The sequence below is a fragment of the Nannospalax galili genome, unplaced genomic scaffold, assembly GCF_000622305.1.
Source record: "Nannospalax galili isolate Female #2095 unplaced genomic scaffold, S.galili_v1.0 scaffold675, whole genome shotgun sequence".
NCBI lineage: Eukaryota > Metazoa > Chordata > Mammalia > Rodentia > Spalacidae > Nannospalax > Nannospalax galili.
The window spans coordinates 2,347,791-2,361,603 of record NW_008337205.1 but is presented as its reverse complement, the minus strand read 5'-3'; the positions used below and the strand labels follow the sequence as shown (position 1 = coordinate 2,361,603).

Sequence of the window (13,813 nt, the reverse complement as noted above, 5' to 3'; positions counted from 1 at the left end):
GTCATCATGGGGAGGGCAGGGAAGATCCTGCAGAACCAGCCCCACTGTCATCACTATCTGTGCCCCCCAGCCCTCGCACCTCTCCACCTCAGTCACAGGCTGGCTGTGTCCATTGTCACATGTCCCAGAGACTATGCCATGGGTAACACCTTGCTATTCTGAGCCTTCTTTGCACACTGTGTCCACGGAAGGTTCTGGAATGGCCATACCTGGAGGCAATCACCTCAAGAGCTTTATGGAAACAGCCTCCTGGGGCCTCAGCACTAGAGCTGCAGCCTCTGAGGTGAGGCTTGGAGACTGTGCTGCGGAGCCAGGCCAAAGTCCCTGTGCAGAGGAAGCATACACAGACTCAGGACTGGACTCCAGTCAAGTTGCCATGTGACAGTTATGTGACCTGAGCGCAGCTTCTCTGAGCTGCAAACTCCTCCTGTGTGGAATGGGAGGACAGGGAAACCGCTACTTGTGCAGGAGTAGCTTTGGGGTCACTGTCTAGGTGAGTGGGACTGTCACCTGGGGAGTCCAGAGACCATGTGGACCTAGAAGCAGAGAGCAGATCAGGCCAAAAGGGTCCAGCAGGGCTTGATTCTGCCTGGGGGCTGTGGGGAGTCTGTAAAGGACAGAAGACCGGGGCCACTGTGCTAGGGCTGCGGACTGAGGGAGCAAGCGCCCCTCCACCACCACCTTCTTCCTTGTCACTAAAGCTGAACATGCACAGAAACCGATGGCCTCTTCCCCAGATGAGAGACACAGACTGAGACCCTCAGAGAACCGGCTATGTGGGAGACAGCAGAAAGACAGACTGAGGACAGGGAGGGCAGGCGTGGAGGAGAAACAGAGCAGGCTTTATAGGAAGTAGAAAAGACTGGGCTAGGCAGGAGCTCATGGTGGGAGAGAAGACGGCCAGCGAGGCTAGGTCAGGGCCATGTATCCTAGATGAAAGATGGGGACTGGGCATAGCTAGGGCCCGTCCTGTCAGAGACCACAAGGGAGGCTCTGGTCCGTTGTGGGAAAAGGAGAAGCCAGATTGATAAAGGAAGCTGCTGGCCACAAGGAGGTGGAGATGGGGAGGTTCCTCCTTCCCTCAGTCTTCTGAAGGAGTCTGGCCTGCGGATATGGTCACTCTTCCTGATCTTTCTTGGTCCTGAGCACTCCCTGAGCTCCTCACAGGGCCTCCTCTCCTTCTGGATGGCTCTGCTTCTCTCATGCCCTGGAGGGAATCAGGCCATGGCTTGGATCCTGCTGTTGCTGCTGCCACCAGCATCCCTGCAGGCTGGTGAGTGGTGGGGACCTCACTAGCAGGGACTCTGCCTTAACCACAGGAGGAACCAACGGGACTGGGGAGAGTGGGCTACCACGTGCAAAAGTGTCTGCTAGGGAGGAAGCCAGTCCTGTTTGTCCCTCAGAGGGCATCCTACCCACCCACCCCCTACCATCCAGAGGGACAGTCCTGTCTGTGGATGAAGGTGCAGGAAGGTCTGGATTGTCCACTCTGCCCCTGCGGTGACTTCAGATTCTCCCCATCCACCCCAGGTAACCAAGCAGGAGCCAACAGAAAATATGACTATGGTGTTGAACAACCACCATACCTGTCTGGTGTCCTGGGCGGTTCCATCGACATCCCCTTCTCCTTCTACTTCCCCGGGAAGTTGGCAAAGAATCCCCAGATGAGGATCTCCTGGAGATGGAAGCACTTCCATGGGAAATTTTTCTACAGCAGCACCCCGTCTTTCATACACAAGCACTTCGAGAACCGGGTCACCCTGAACTGGACACAGGGTCAGACGTCTGGAGTCCTCAGAATCCTGAACCTGCTAGAGGAGGACAAGACCTCGTACTTCTGCCGAGTCTCTCTAAACACACTGAAAGAAGGAAGGCAGCAGTGGCAGTCGATAGAGGGGACCACACTCACCATCGCCCATGGTGAGCCACCCTGGTGATGCTTTGGTGTCCGTAGATGTCACCAGAGGCCCTACGCTTCTGATCAGTCTCATGTTCCTCTCCTGTCTTTTCCCCAGACCTCTGCCAACTTTCCCTTTTCTTTTCCCCACAAACATCTGCAAACCGCAGCTGCTTTCCCTGACCTGGCCGTCTCACTGTCCCCCTCAGATCCAGCCCTCCCTTGCTCCCCATTCCTCAGCTCTTGGCACTGCCGCCCACCCATTTCCTTCCCTCACTTCTCGACACCAGTGTATTTGACTTCTACTGGTTCACTTGGTCCTGTTGTCAGGGTTCCAGTTAGACCCAGGGTTCACTTTGTAACTTGTGCTTTACACAGCTGAGTTCATCCCAGAACACACAGCAGGTGCCAATGGAGACCTTGGTGCCCTCTGGTCCCCATGCACACCCCTCATCCTCTGGGTTCCCCATCTCCCACTTCATCTCTCTCCAAGACATCCCTCACCTCCCTCTGCCCAGTCTCTTCTCTCCCCTCCATTTCCCTCTTCCCTTCCCTCTTTTCCTCGCCAGCCTCCCCTCAACCCCCCATGATCTATAGTGATGATGTACCATGATCTGGCTGCTCTGTTCCTCTGGTCATTGTAGCTTCCTCTCGCAGGGTGCGCTGAGGCCCAGCCTGGTCACTGTGTGGGTGGTACCCCAGCTGTGCTTCACCACGGCCGTATGATAGCTGCAGGCATGCTCGTGGTCACTGAGCAGAGAGACACACTGAGGCCAGCAGAGTTCAACCCCTCCCCAGAGCCCTGCTCATGACACACAGGCCTTGAAAGGGTAGTTCATTGCGGAGACACGAATTCAGTTTGAGTTGGCCCTGTTGCTCGTTGACTCTTTTTATAGTGCATGTGTATGTGGTGTAAGCATGTGTGTAAGTGCACACGCCTGTGTGTGTGCTTGAGCATGCCAGAGGTGGATGCTGGGGATCCTCTATTATTCGTCTCCTTGTTCCCTTGGGACAGGGTCTCTCACTGAACCTGAAGCTCACGGTTCTCCTGCCAGGGCTCAACCTTCATCTTGACTCCATCTCCAGTGTTTGGGGTTATAGGCGCTCACGTGGCCTGTCTCATAAAACAAGGGGGTCAATGTCTGAAGAATGGACACTCAAGGTTAATTTCTTGCCTCCACACACACATGGACATATACATACACATGTATTGACATACACATACACACATATTTGCAAGAATAAATAAATTTTAGAAAATAGTCAAAAACAAAATTAATATTCTAATAATAAATCAATTATAACTGGGCATGGTGGAGCATACCTTTAATCCCAGCACTCAGGAGGCAGAGGCAGGTGGATCTCTTCCAGGTCGAGGCCAGCCTGGTCTATATAGTGAGTTCCAGGCCAGCTGAGGCTACAGGGAGACTCTATCTCAAAAAGACCAAATAATAACAATAATTACTAATTGTGCTGACAATTCTCAGCAACATCAGTGATAAATAGATCATTCTGACTCACCTCCCTGCTGACAAGTCACTGCCTTGTCTTAACCCCTGTGCTGGTTCAGTGCACATGGGAATTCTACAGTCCTCATTGGTGAGGCGGTCTTACATTTGTTTCCTGTGCCTCTGACATAATTCCCCAAATGGCCTCTTCTGAGATTTTTGGTTCTTTTCGTTTCCCTCTTTCTCCTTTACTAAATCTTCCTTGCCTTTGATAATCAGGTGCTTGGTGTAAAGGCCACTCTGAGGCAGACGCTCCTGTCTCCAGTCACATTTGCCGTGTCTTTTTGTTTTGTTGTTGTTTTATAGGGCCGGGGATGGCTGCCAGGACCCTGATGCATGCTAAGCAAGGGCCCCACCGTTAAATCACACCCTGCCCCTACTGTGAATTCTTTTATTGATCAATTATTTTTCAACAGATTCAATTAATTGAACATTTGTGCCCATGATTTTAAAAAGAATACTAAAACTAATAAAAAGATAATTTTCCTTTCTAAAAAATTTTTGAGACGGACTCTCATGTAGCCCAGCATCAAACTTGCTGTGCACCTGAGAATGCCCCCAAACCCCTGAGTCTGCTGCTGCTGCTTCCCAAGTGCCAAGATTACAGGCATGTGTTACCACACCTGGTTTATGTGGTGCTGGAGATGGGATCCAGCGCTTTGTGCTGGGCAAGCGGTCTGCCAACTGAGCCACGTGCTCATATCCCAAAAGAAATGTTTTTATCCAACCAAAATAGCAGTATGCAAAGATCACAAATTGAAGAAAATATGTATAACAATTTGTGCTTGGTTTAGTTTTTTTTTTTTTTACATAATTTCTTTTTTATTTTTGTCTTTTTGAAGCAGGTTCTCCCTGTAGCCCCAGCTGACCTGGAACTCACTATGTAGACCAGGCTGGCCTTGAACTCACAGAGATCTGACTGCCTCTGCCTCCCAAGTGCTGGGACTAAAGGCATGCACCACCCCACCATGCCCGGCTTACATAATTTCTTTCCTTCCTTCCTTCCTTCCTTCCTTCCTCTCTCGAATTCTTTCTCTCTCGCTTGCTTTCTGAAGCAGGATCTCACTATGTAGCCCTGGCTGCTGAAACTCAATATGTAGACCAGGTTGCCCACTGCCTCCTGAGTGCTAGAATTTAATGTGCATTCCACCATACTTGGCTATTTTTAAATTTTAAAATAATTTTATATAAAAATATTGAGTAAATTCTGGGGAAGAAGGTGGATTGTATGTACACGTCCACCTCCACTCCCTCCTAAAATCCACTAGAAAGACAGAAAAGGAAATTATTGGAAAACTTGGAGAGCTGAATGGCAGTGATATACTGACAAATGAATGGGGTTGGAAGCAGTGAACTGTGTGTTGCATATAGTTAAAACATATATTTTATGTTGCATATATTTGCAGCAATAAAAATGACTTTTAAAAATATTTTTTCTGTATTATTTTTATTTTTTACGTGTATGAGTGTATTGCCTGCATGTGAACACACCCATGTCATGCAAGGCCTGAGGAAGTCAGAAGAGGGCGTTGGATGCCCCTGGAACTGGAGTTACAGAGGATTATTAGCTACCATGTGGGTGCTAGGAATCGAACCCGGGTCCTCTGCAAGAGCAGCCAGTGCTCTTAACTGCTGAGCCATCTCTCCAGCCCCTAAAAGTGACTTTTTAAAGACTGGTGTGGCTTTAAAAAATCACATGCCTATAATCTCAGCACTTGGAAGACTTAAGCAGGAAGATCAGGAATTCAAGGGCATTTGGGCTACATAGCAAGTTTAAGACCAGCCTGGGCTACAAGAGACTGTCTCAAAAGTAAAAACGAGCTGGAGAGATGGCTCAACCCTTAGGAGCATTTGCTCTGCAGTTATGAGGACTAGAGTTTGGATCCCAGTACCCACATGACAAGCTGGGCCTCCCTGTGGAGGCTTGTAACACCAGCTCCAAGGAGACAGGGCCAGGACTGCTGGAGGCTTGTTTGCTTCAGCTAGGGGAGACAAGAATCCCAGGTTCAGGGAGAGACCCACCTCAGAGGAATAGGTAGAGAGTGATGGAACAGGACATCTGAAGCCTTCTGGTCTCTGCATGCATGTAGAGGGAAACCCCCCACCCCAAGTACATACACTCACATAGACACATGCATTCATGTACACACAATAAAATTAAGTAAATATAAAATGATTTTAAATATTTTTATTTATTCTTTGAATATTTCATACATTTATACAATGCATTTTGATCACATCCATCCTGAATCCAAAATGTGGTCTCACCACATAGTAATGGTGGTCAGTATGGTCTCACCACCTAGTGATGATGGTCAGTAGGGTCTCACCAGCTAGTGATAGTGGTCAGTAGAGTGTCACTAGCTAGTGATGGTGGTCAGTAGGGTCTCACCAGCTAGTGATGGTGGTCAGTAGGGTCTTACCAGCTAGTGATGGTGGTCAATAGGTCTCACCAGCTAGTGATGGTGGTCAGTAGAGTCTCACCAGCTAGTGATGTGTATGGGTGTTATGTATCCCATGCCTGCCACTGAGATTTATTAGCCCATGTCTTCTGGGGCCAGCACTGTCCACCCCTGCAAGGTACTTCTGTTCAAACAAGGAAATTTTTTTTAAGAAAAAATTTTTCTAGTCAGGCGTGGTAGTGCACACCTTTAGTCCCAGCACTCGGGAGGCAGAGACAAGGGGATCTCTGTGAGTTCAGGGCCGACCTGGTCTACATAGTGAGTTCCAGGCCAGCTGGGACTACAGGGAGACCCTGTCTTAAAAAGACAGACAAAAAGGGGCTAAAGAGAAGGCTCAGTGGTTAAGAACACTGACTGTTCTTGCAGAAGACCCGGGTTCGAATCCCAGCACCCACATGACAGCTAACAACTGTCTATAACTCCAGTTCCAGGGGATCCAACAGCCTCTTCTGTCCTCTGCAGGCATTGCATGACATGGGTACACTTACCTACATGCAGACATAACACTCATATACGTAAAATAAAAAAAATAAAAATATTTTTAAAAAAGGACAAGAAAGAAAGAAAGAAAGAAAGAAAGAAAGAAAGAAAGAAAGAAAGAAAGAAAGAAAGAAAAGGTTTTTTTTCTTATTATTGGGATTTAGTTATCCCTATTTGTAACGATGAAATGAGGGTCTGAGGATACCCCCACCAGTAAGGGCAGAGAGTCAGCATTAAAACTTGGCTGTCAGTAATCTAAGCTTTCAGCCTGCTTCCCTCTCCCCATGTGAGCTTCTGAGAGCTGCTCCTCACCCCATATCCTCCCCTCAAATGAAACAAGATGTGGCACTCTCTCTCTGATTCCCCTCCCTCCTTCAGGATGGATCCACTTGTTACTGGAGTCAGTAGGCTCAGAACCTGGGCCTGGACAGCCCTAACAAGCCAGGCTCAGCTGCCTGTCCTCAGTAGACAATAGCGAAAAGCAGAGAGAGTTGATTTATTCAGTGTCAACATGTTGGGAAGAGCAACAGGGAGACCCAGTGACCCCCCCCCCCACCCAGACATGCATGAGCTTTATGTTTAAATAGAAAACAAGACGTGTGTACAGTTAAGGAGTCCTAGTTTAGGTGTGGCCCCACCCATCATTGGTCCATCGCTGTCCTGGGTCTGACCAGGTGTCAGAACTGTGTGAACTCTCTTCCTGGAAGACAAGCTCCCCCTCTGGCTGCTCCAGGATACAGCTTTTTCATTCGCCCAGCATGAGACTCCTGGAAAATTCCCCTTCCTTGGGGTCCATCTTTCAATGATCTGAGAGCCAAAGGGAAGGGACATCTTTAGAACGTCTTCATCCTGCCAGGAAGGTTGCAGGCTGATTTCTCATCTCTTCCCACAGCAGGCTCTGAAGTCACCACAGAAGGCTCAACAGTCACCACAGCTGGCCTTGCAGTCACAGAGGACCAGAGGAACCTGGGGACTTGGCCCTTAGATCAGGGAGCCACAGTTGGGTTAGTAGTGGCTGCTGTTCTGTTCCTAGCTGGGATTTTGGGATTGCTGGTCTTCCTCAGGTGGAAGAGAAAGAAAGGTAAGTGGTCTAAGACTGCCGATGCACACTTCCTGGGGGTGCTTGGGGGCGGGATGGGGGTGTGTGTCTCAGAACCATCAGAATCAGAGTCATTGAAGGTGCTTGTTAGAATTTTGGAGAATAAAAGGAAAGATAGAGGAGTAGGAGACAAGAAACCAGAGCCAGACTTGCAAGGAATATATCTTCCTTTATTCAAAGAAGATACTAGTGAGAGGTAGAGGCTGTCCGCAGGAACCAAGCATCTACAACTAGACAAAAAAAACTGGGGGGAGGAGGGGTTCATATGAAAATTATGAGGCACAGCTGCACTTTGTGGGTTTGGTGTCCTTGAGGGTCTCTTTTCTCAGACAGGCAGGTGAGTTATCTATAGCACTAAAGGGGACAGGTGGGCTCCACAGTCTGTCTCAGTCCCAGGAGTGGCCAGTTGATAGGTCAGGCTTGAGCAAGGCCAGGCTGCCAATTTAGGGCCAGTTAGACACTGTAAGGGATTTATGGCTTTCCCAGTGAGACTTGTGGCTCTTCTGCAATTCACACATTCTATTATTTTTTTTTAAATGCAGATATTGGGGCTGAGTCAGTAAAGTACTTGCCACCCACACATGAGGACCTGAGTTTAGTCCCTAGGGCCCATGTAAAGAGCCAGGCTTGGTGGTGAATGCTTGTGCTGGGGAGGTAGAGACAGGAGGATATCTGGGGCTCCCTGGGGCTCAGTGACCAGCCAGACTATACTAACTGGTGAGCCTCAGGCCACAGTGAGAGACAAAGTGGAGGGCTCCTGAGGAATGACACCCAAGACACACACACACACACACACACACACACACACACACACACACCACTCCAGCCCCCACACCAAGTAGATAGCTACTGGGCCCCCCTCAAATCCACTGAGTCAGGCCCTGAGTCTTGACCTTAGGAGCACTGGTTTTGTTGTTGTTGTTTTGTTTTGATTATTTGAAATAAACAGACTCACTATGTAGACCAGGCTGGCAATGAATTGTCAACTACTGGGAGAGCGGGAATTTATTATTACACCCTGCTGGGAATCTACTTTCAACAGGCCCCTCAAGTGAGGTTTCTGCAGAATCAAGTCAGAACCACACCATTGCATCAAGTCTCCATTCACTAGTGACTGAGTCTTCTCTCATTGGTCCTTCCTTTTGGTTGACAGAGAAGGAAGGGCCTGGCCAGGGGAAGTGGGAAGAGCAGAAGGGGTGGGAAGTTGACTCAGCTCAGCAAGGGATTATCCAGTGCCCACTTTCCAAGGTCTGACTTGAAACTGGAGAATCAAAATTAGATAAAGCAGAAAATAACTCAGTGGTCACAGGGAGACAGCAGGTGCCTCAGGGCTGGATGCCCATTTTGGAAAGAGCTGTGGTGTCAGTACACAAGAGATGGGAAGTTCAGGAGTAATCCTCAGAGGAAGAGAAACCTGCATAAAATATCAAAGGAAAAAATGAGTGACAGCAGGCATGGTGGCATAGACCTGTAATCCCAGCACTTGGGAAATGGAGGCTGGAGGATCAAGAGGTCAAGGCCAGCTTCAGCTACCATAGTGAATTCAAGGCCAGCTTGGGCTACATGAGACCTGTCTCAACCCTTGTGTGGCCCCCCCCACCCAAAAAAAAGCCAGGAAATCAGGGAGTCTGAGAGAGGACACTCCCTGGCTGTCCAGGGAGAGGAAACTACTCCAAGAACTATTAGGTAGAGTGGTGCTGCTGGAGGAAGGGGGAATGACAGATGGGCACCTTGTAAATCATGTCCAGAGCCTCTGAGACCAGAGACAGAATGGAGCAGCCACCTCAGCTCCCCACTGTGATGACATCGGTATGTGTGAAAGGTCTCAAATGGGACTACAAGAGGGTCATTGAGGCGGATCGTTGGGGAGTAAAGAGTTTATCAAGAGTTATCAGTTCCACAGACAGACAGAAAGACGGACAACAGCATGGCAGGAGCTCTGAGGACAGAGTTCTGGCAGGCCCCAGCACCAGAGAGGAATCAGGACCACAGGGCAGAAGTGGGGTCTCTTAGATATTTCTGAGGACGAGAGGTTTTGCAGCACAAGCCTTCAGCCAGGCAGGAGGCCAGGAAAGGGGTAGGGAGCAGGATGTGTGGCCAACAATGCTCCCTTTGAGATAAACTCACTTCCCCAGGTGAGCAAACCTTGGTACCAGGAAGCCTGTTAGCTAGGGACTCACAGTGTCTCAGTAGGAATCTTAAGGATTGGAGAGAGGGGAGGGGCTGCTTCAGGGACTGAGATCTGAGCAGCAGCTGGATTCTTACATTGCATTCTTTAAAAAATTGTTTTTGATTGATTTTTATTTTATGTGTATGAGTGTTTCACCCGCATGTACATAAGTACACCTGTGTGTAAAGCCCTCAGAGGCCAGAAAGGGGCGTCAGATCCCCCGGAGCTGGAGTTGCTGACAGCTGTTAACCATATGGGTTCTGAGACCTGAACCCAGGTCCTCTGCAAGAGCAGCCATGTGCTTAACCACTGAGCCATCTCTCCAACCCTTTTACATTACATTCCTATGATATAGAGAACAGGCAGGATCTGGGCCAGGCTGGGTCAGTTTAACACAGTGGGGCTGTGCATGGAGGAAAATGGCCAAAACTAGGAAACATCTGAGTTAAAAGCATTCAGACTTAGTGATTAGCCAGGCGTGGCAACATATCCTTGTAAGCCCAGCATTTGGAGGGTAGTGGCAGGAAGATCGGGAGTTCAGGGTCATCCTTGAGCCCCTGTCTCAGACAAACAAACAGTGGCGCCAAAGCAAGAGAATAGGAACAAGGCTCATGTTTTCAACTTGGGTGAAAAAGACTGTGATGAAACCAAACCACACAGGGAAAATAAGAGGAAACCCATTTCTGAGGGGGGAAGATAGCCAGTTCAGTCGGGGATATGTCATATTTAAGGTTCCTGTGTGACTCTGACTTTAGCTGTCTGTCCATAAGAAACTTGCATGTATGCACCTACAATAAGTCAAACAAGGAGCCAGAGAGATGCTCAGCAGTTAAGAACACTGGTTCCTCTGGCAGAGGACCCAGGTTCGATTCCTAGCACTCATACCAGGTAGCTCACAACTGCCCATAATTCCAGCTCCGAGGAGCTCCAATACCTTCTTCTGGCCTCTGTGGGCACCCACACATGTGATATATACTCACACAGACACATATACATAAGAAGATCTTTTTTAAAAAGGGAGAGAGGGGTGCTGGAGAGATGGCTCAGCAGTTAAGAGCACTGGCTGCTCTGGCAGAGGACCTGGGTTTCGTTCCCAGCACTCACATGGCAGCTAATAATCATCTATAACTCAGTTCCAGGGCATCCAATTCCCTCTTCTAGACTCTGCAGGCATTGCATGAGGGGTGCACTTTAAATACATGCCAGGAAACACAGTCATACACATAAAATAAAACAAATTTAAATTTTTTTAAAAAGAGAGAACAAGACTGGAGATATTGTTTATATGGCCCCAACATCCTCCAAAAGTGATTTGAAATCACTTTAAAACAGATTTGCAATGAGCTGGCCACGGTGGCTCATGCCTATAACCCCAGCACTTAGGAGGTGGAGGCAGGAGGATTGCCCTGAGTTCAATAAGAGCTTGCTTCACATGCATAAAGCCCTAGGATCCATCCCAAGCACCACATCAAAAGCAAAATAAACAGACAAAAAGACAAAGAGAAATAAAACCTCCAAACTGGAAAGGAAGAAGTAAAAAGTACCTGTCTGTAGGGATAGGACCTTACATTTTAAAAACGTTTAAAATTCTATACCCCAAAAAACTGCTAGAATTAATGAATGGATTTAGCAAAGTTGCAGGATTCAAAATCAATACACAGAATCAGTTGTATTTCTATAAACTAGCAATAAGCAACCCAAAAAGAAAATTAAGATCAGAGTTTTACTTGTAATGCCATAAAAATATAGAACAATAGGGTACTGGGGCCAGGTGTAGTGGCACAGGCTTTTAATCCCCAGCACTGGAGACAGAGACAGGTGGATCTCTATGAGATCAGCCTCAGCCTGGTCTACATAGTGAGTTCCAGGCCAGCCAGGGCTACATCATGAGATACTGTCTCAAAAAGATAAAGAAAATAAAAAGAGAGCTGGGCTTGGTGGCACACACCTTTAATCCCAGCACTCGGGAAGCAGAGGCAGGTGGATCTGCGTGAGTTCAAGGACAGCCTGGTCTACATAGTGAGTTCCAGGACAGCTGGGGCTACAGGGAGACCCTGCCTCAAAAAGACAAAAAAAAAAAAAAAAAAGAGGAGCAGCAGGGAGCTGGGAGGAGGTAGGGGAGGAGGAGGTAGGGGAGGAGGAGGTAGGGGAGGAGAAGATAGGGGAGGAGGAGGTAGGGGACACAGAAGTCCACCAGGGTTGGAACCCGGAGGCTGAAGATATGGGGGTGGAGTCAGCCAGTGCTCAGAGGAAAGAGGGGAAGTTTCTTGGGAGGCAAAAAGGAAGGTGTGGGGAGTGGAGAGGAGGGAACGATTTGGTGGTGAGGAGCTCAAGGTAGGGAGCAGGAAGCAAGGAAGAGAGTGGGGGGGGCGGGCACTGGACCCAGTAGAGCTTTTCTTGGGGTTTGCTATGGGGACAATAGGACAGCTGAGCTGACATCTGGCTTCTGCTGATTCCAGGCCCTTCCCTCGCTGGCTGGGGCAGAGCTGTGCTGCCCTGGCCTCCTAAGAATTGTCTAAACATAGGGCACAGCTGAGAGGGGAAATGGTGGATCAGCTTGAACATCACAGTGACACACTTTCTTCTCTTACAGGCCAGCTGACTGAGAGCACCCCCCCTGCCAGGTGGGTGCCTAAGAGGACTGGGTCAGATTGAAAGTAGATGATGGTTTGGGAAGTCTCCTTAGGCATTTTCCCATAAGAGTGAATAAATGGTTGTTGGGGAAGGGGAGTCATCTCCCCCAGGCGTATAGCCACTGGTACATTGCCCTTTCTCCAGATAACCCCCACCCATGTTCATGAACTCAATACTAACTAAATGCAGTGGGCCCTCCTGCGGTGGGCAGGAGGGGACTTGGGAAGAAGGGATAGGTTAGGGTTAGGGGATGAGATGAAATGGGGAAGGACCATATGAAATCATGAAAGAATAAATACATTAAAGAGAAAGAAAATGTCATCATGAAAGTTATTACTCTGTACAATTAATATGCTCTTATAAAGCCAGGTATGGTAGCACACACCTGTAATCTCAGCACTTGGGAGGTACAGGCAGGAGGATCAGGAGTTCAAGGTTAGCCTTAGCTACACAGCAAGTTCAAGACCAGCCTGGGGGACCCTGTCTCAAAAAATATATATATTCTGATAAAAAGGAATGTGTTATATGTGTCTATTTTTAGCTAAAAGCTTTTAATATATTTTTAAATATTCATTTAGGTTTTTATTCAAATTAAAAAATAAATATATGAGCCGGGCCTGGTGGCCCATGCCTTTAATCCCAGCACTTGGGAGGCAGAGGCAGGCAGATCTCTGTGAGTTCAAGGCCAGCCTGGTCTACATAGTGAGTTCCAGGACAGCTGTCCATTGGTATGGTGGGCGCGCGCTCTCTGGGCGCACTCCCGGAATGGCACAGCGGGTCCACAGGCTCCCCCACTGTGCGTCTGGAGGAAGGCAGGTCTGGCCCTGCGGGCTTCTCCGTGTCTCTATGGGCCTCAGGTGTGGGGTGTGCGGGTATCTTGGGGTCGCTCTGGGCCCCTGGATCTCGGGGTCCCCGCCACACCTGGCTAGTCGCTGGCGGGTCTGGCCACAGGCGTCTCTGGCCGCGGCGGCGGGTGCCCCGCAGGCTTTTCCTGGCGGCTCGGGTCCCATGTCTCTGGAAGCTTCTCTGCTGCAGAAGCGTTGTCCTGCCAAAATCCTGTCCCTATTCCACCTGTGTACTTTTCCTCAGGATGCGAGGTCCACTGGCCACCTGGACCTCGCGGGAGAAGTACGAGGACAGCGAAAGCTAGGATGTCCGCAAGTCGGTCAGGTCACGAGGGAGTGCGCCCCCCAGAGAGGCTAGGTCGACGGTAGTAAGGCTCAGAACTCGAGACTCGGCTTAGTCTGTGTTACAGCTTTATTAAGTGCCTCTGCTCTCAGTAATTCAGCAGCTCTGCGACCCAGCTCTCTGTGTCCCAGCTTTCTGCGACCCAGCTCTCTGTCTATTAAGAGAAGACTAGGATACTTATACCATGGGGGTAGTGGTAAAAGCTTTGGCTGTTAGATGCTTTGTGAGGCATTCTATTTACATATGGAAGTGGATTTCTACCACACTGCTAGACTGTTGACTGCCTGGAAAAATCACAGGAAGGCAAAGGCCATGTTTATGTTATGGCATTTGTGGCAGACACTTCAAAAGGAGAGACAGGAAAGATGCTGGAAG

General features: G+C 49.0%; 1 protein-coding gene across 2 annotated transcripts in view; it reads left to right on the top strand.

The window, feature by feature from the left end:
- Positions 1-1,105: 1,105 nt before the first annotated feature.
- The window catches only part of Pilra (paired immunoglobin like type 2 receptor alpha), a 23,460-nt gene continuing 10,752 nt past the window's right edge, over positions 1,106-13,813 (top strand). The window contains exons 1-4 of one of the 2 annotated variants that reach the window (XM_029563170.1): positions 1,106-1,273; positions 1,531-1,920; positions 7,243-7,428; positions 12,210-12,240. In XM_029563170.1, the coding sequence (XP_029419030.1) occupies positions 1,186-1,273; positions 1,531-1,920; positions 7,243-7,428; positions 12,210-12,240 (695 nt within the window). In that variant the 5' untranslated portion in view covers positions 1,106-1,185. Of the gene's footprint in view, positions 1,274-1,530; positions 1,921-7,239; positions 7,429-12,209; positions 12,241-13,813 lie in introns of both variants that reach the window. The other variant, XM_008832375.3, reaches the window with a different exon arrangement.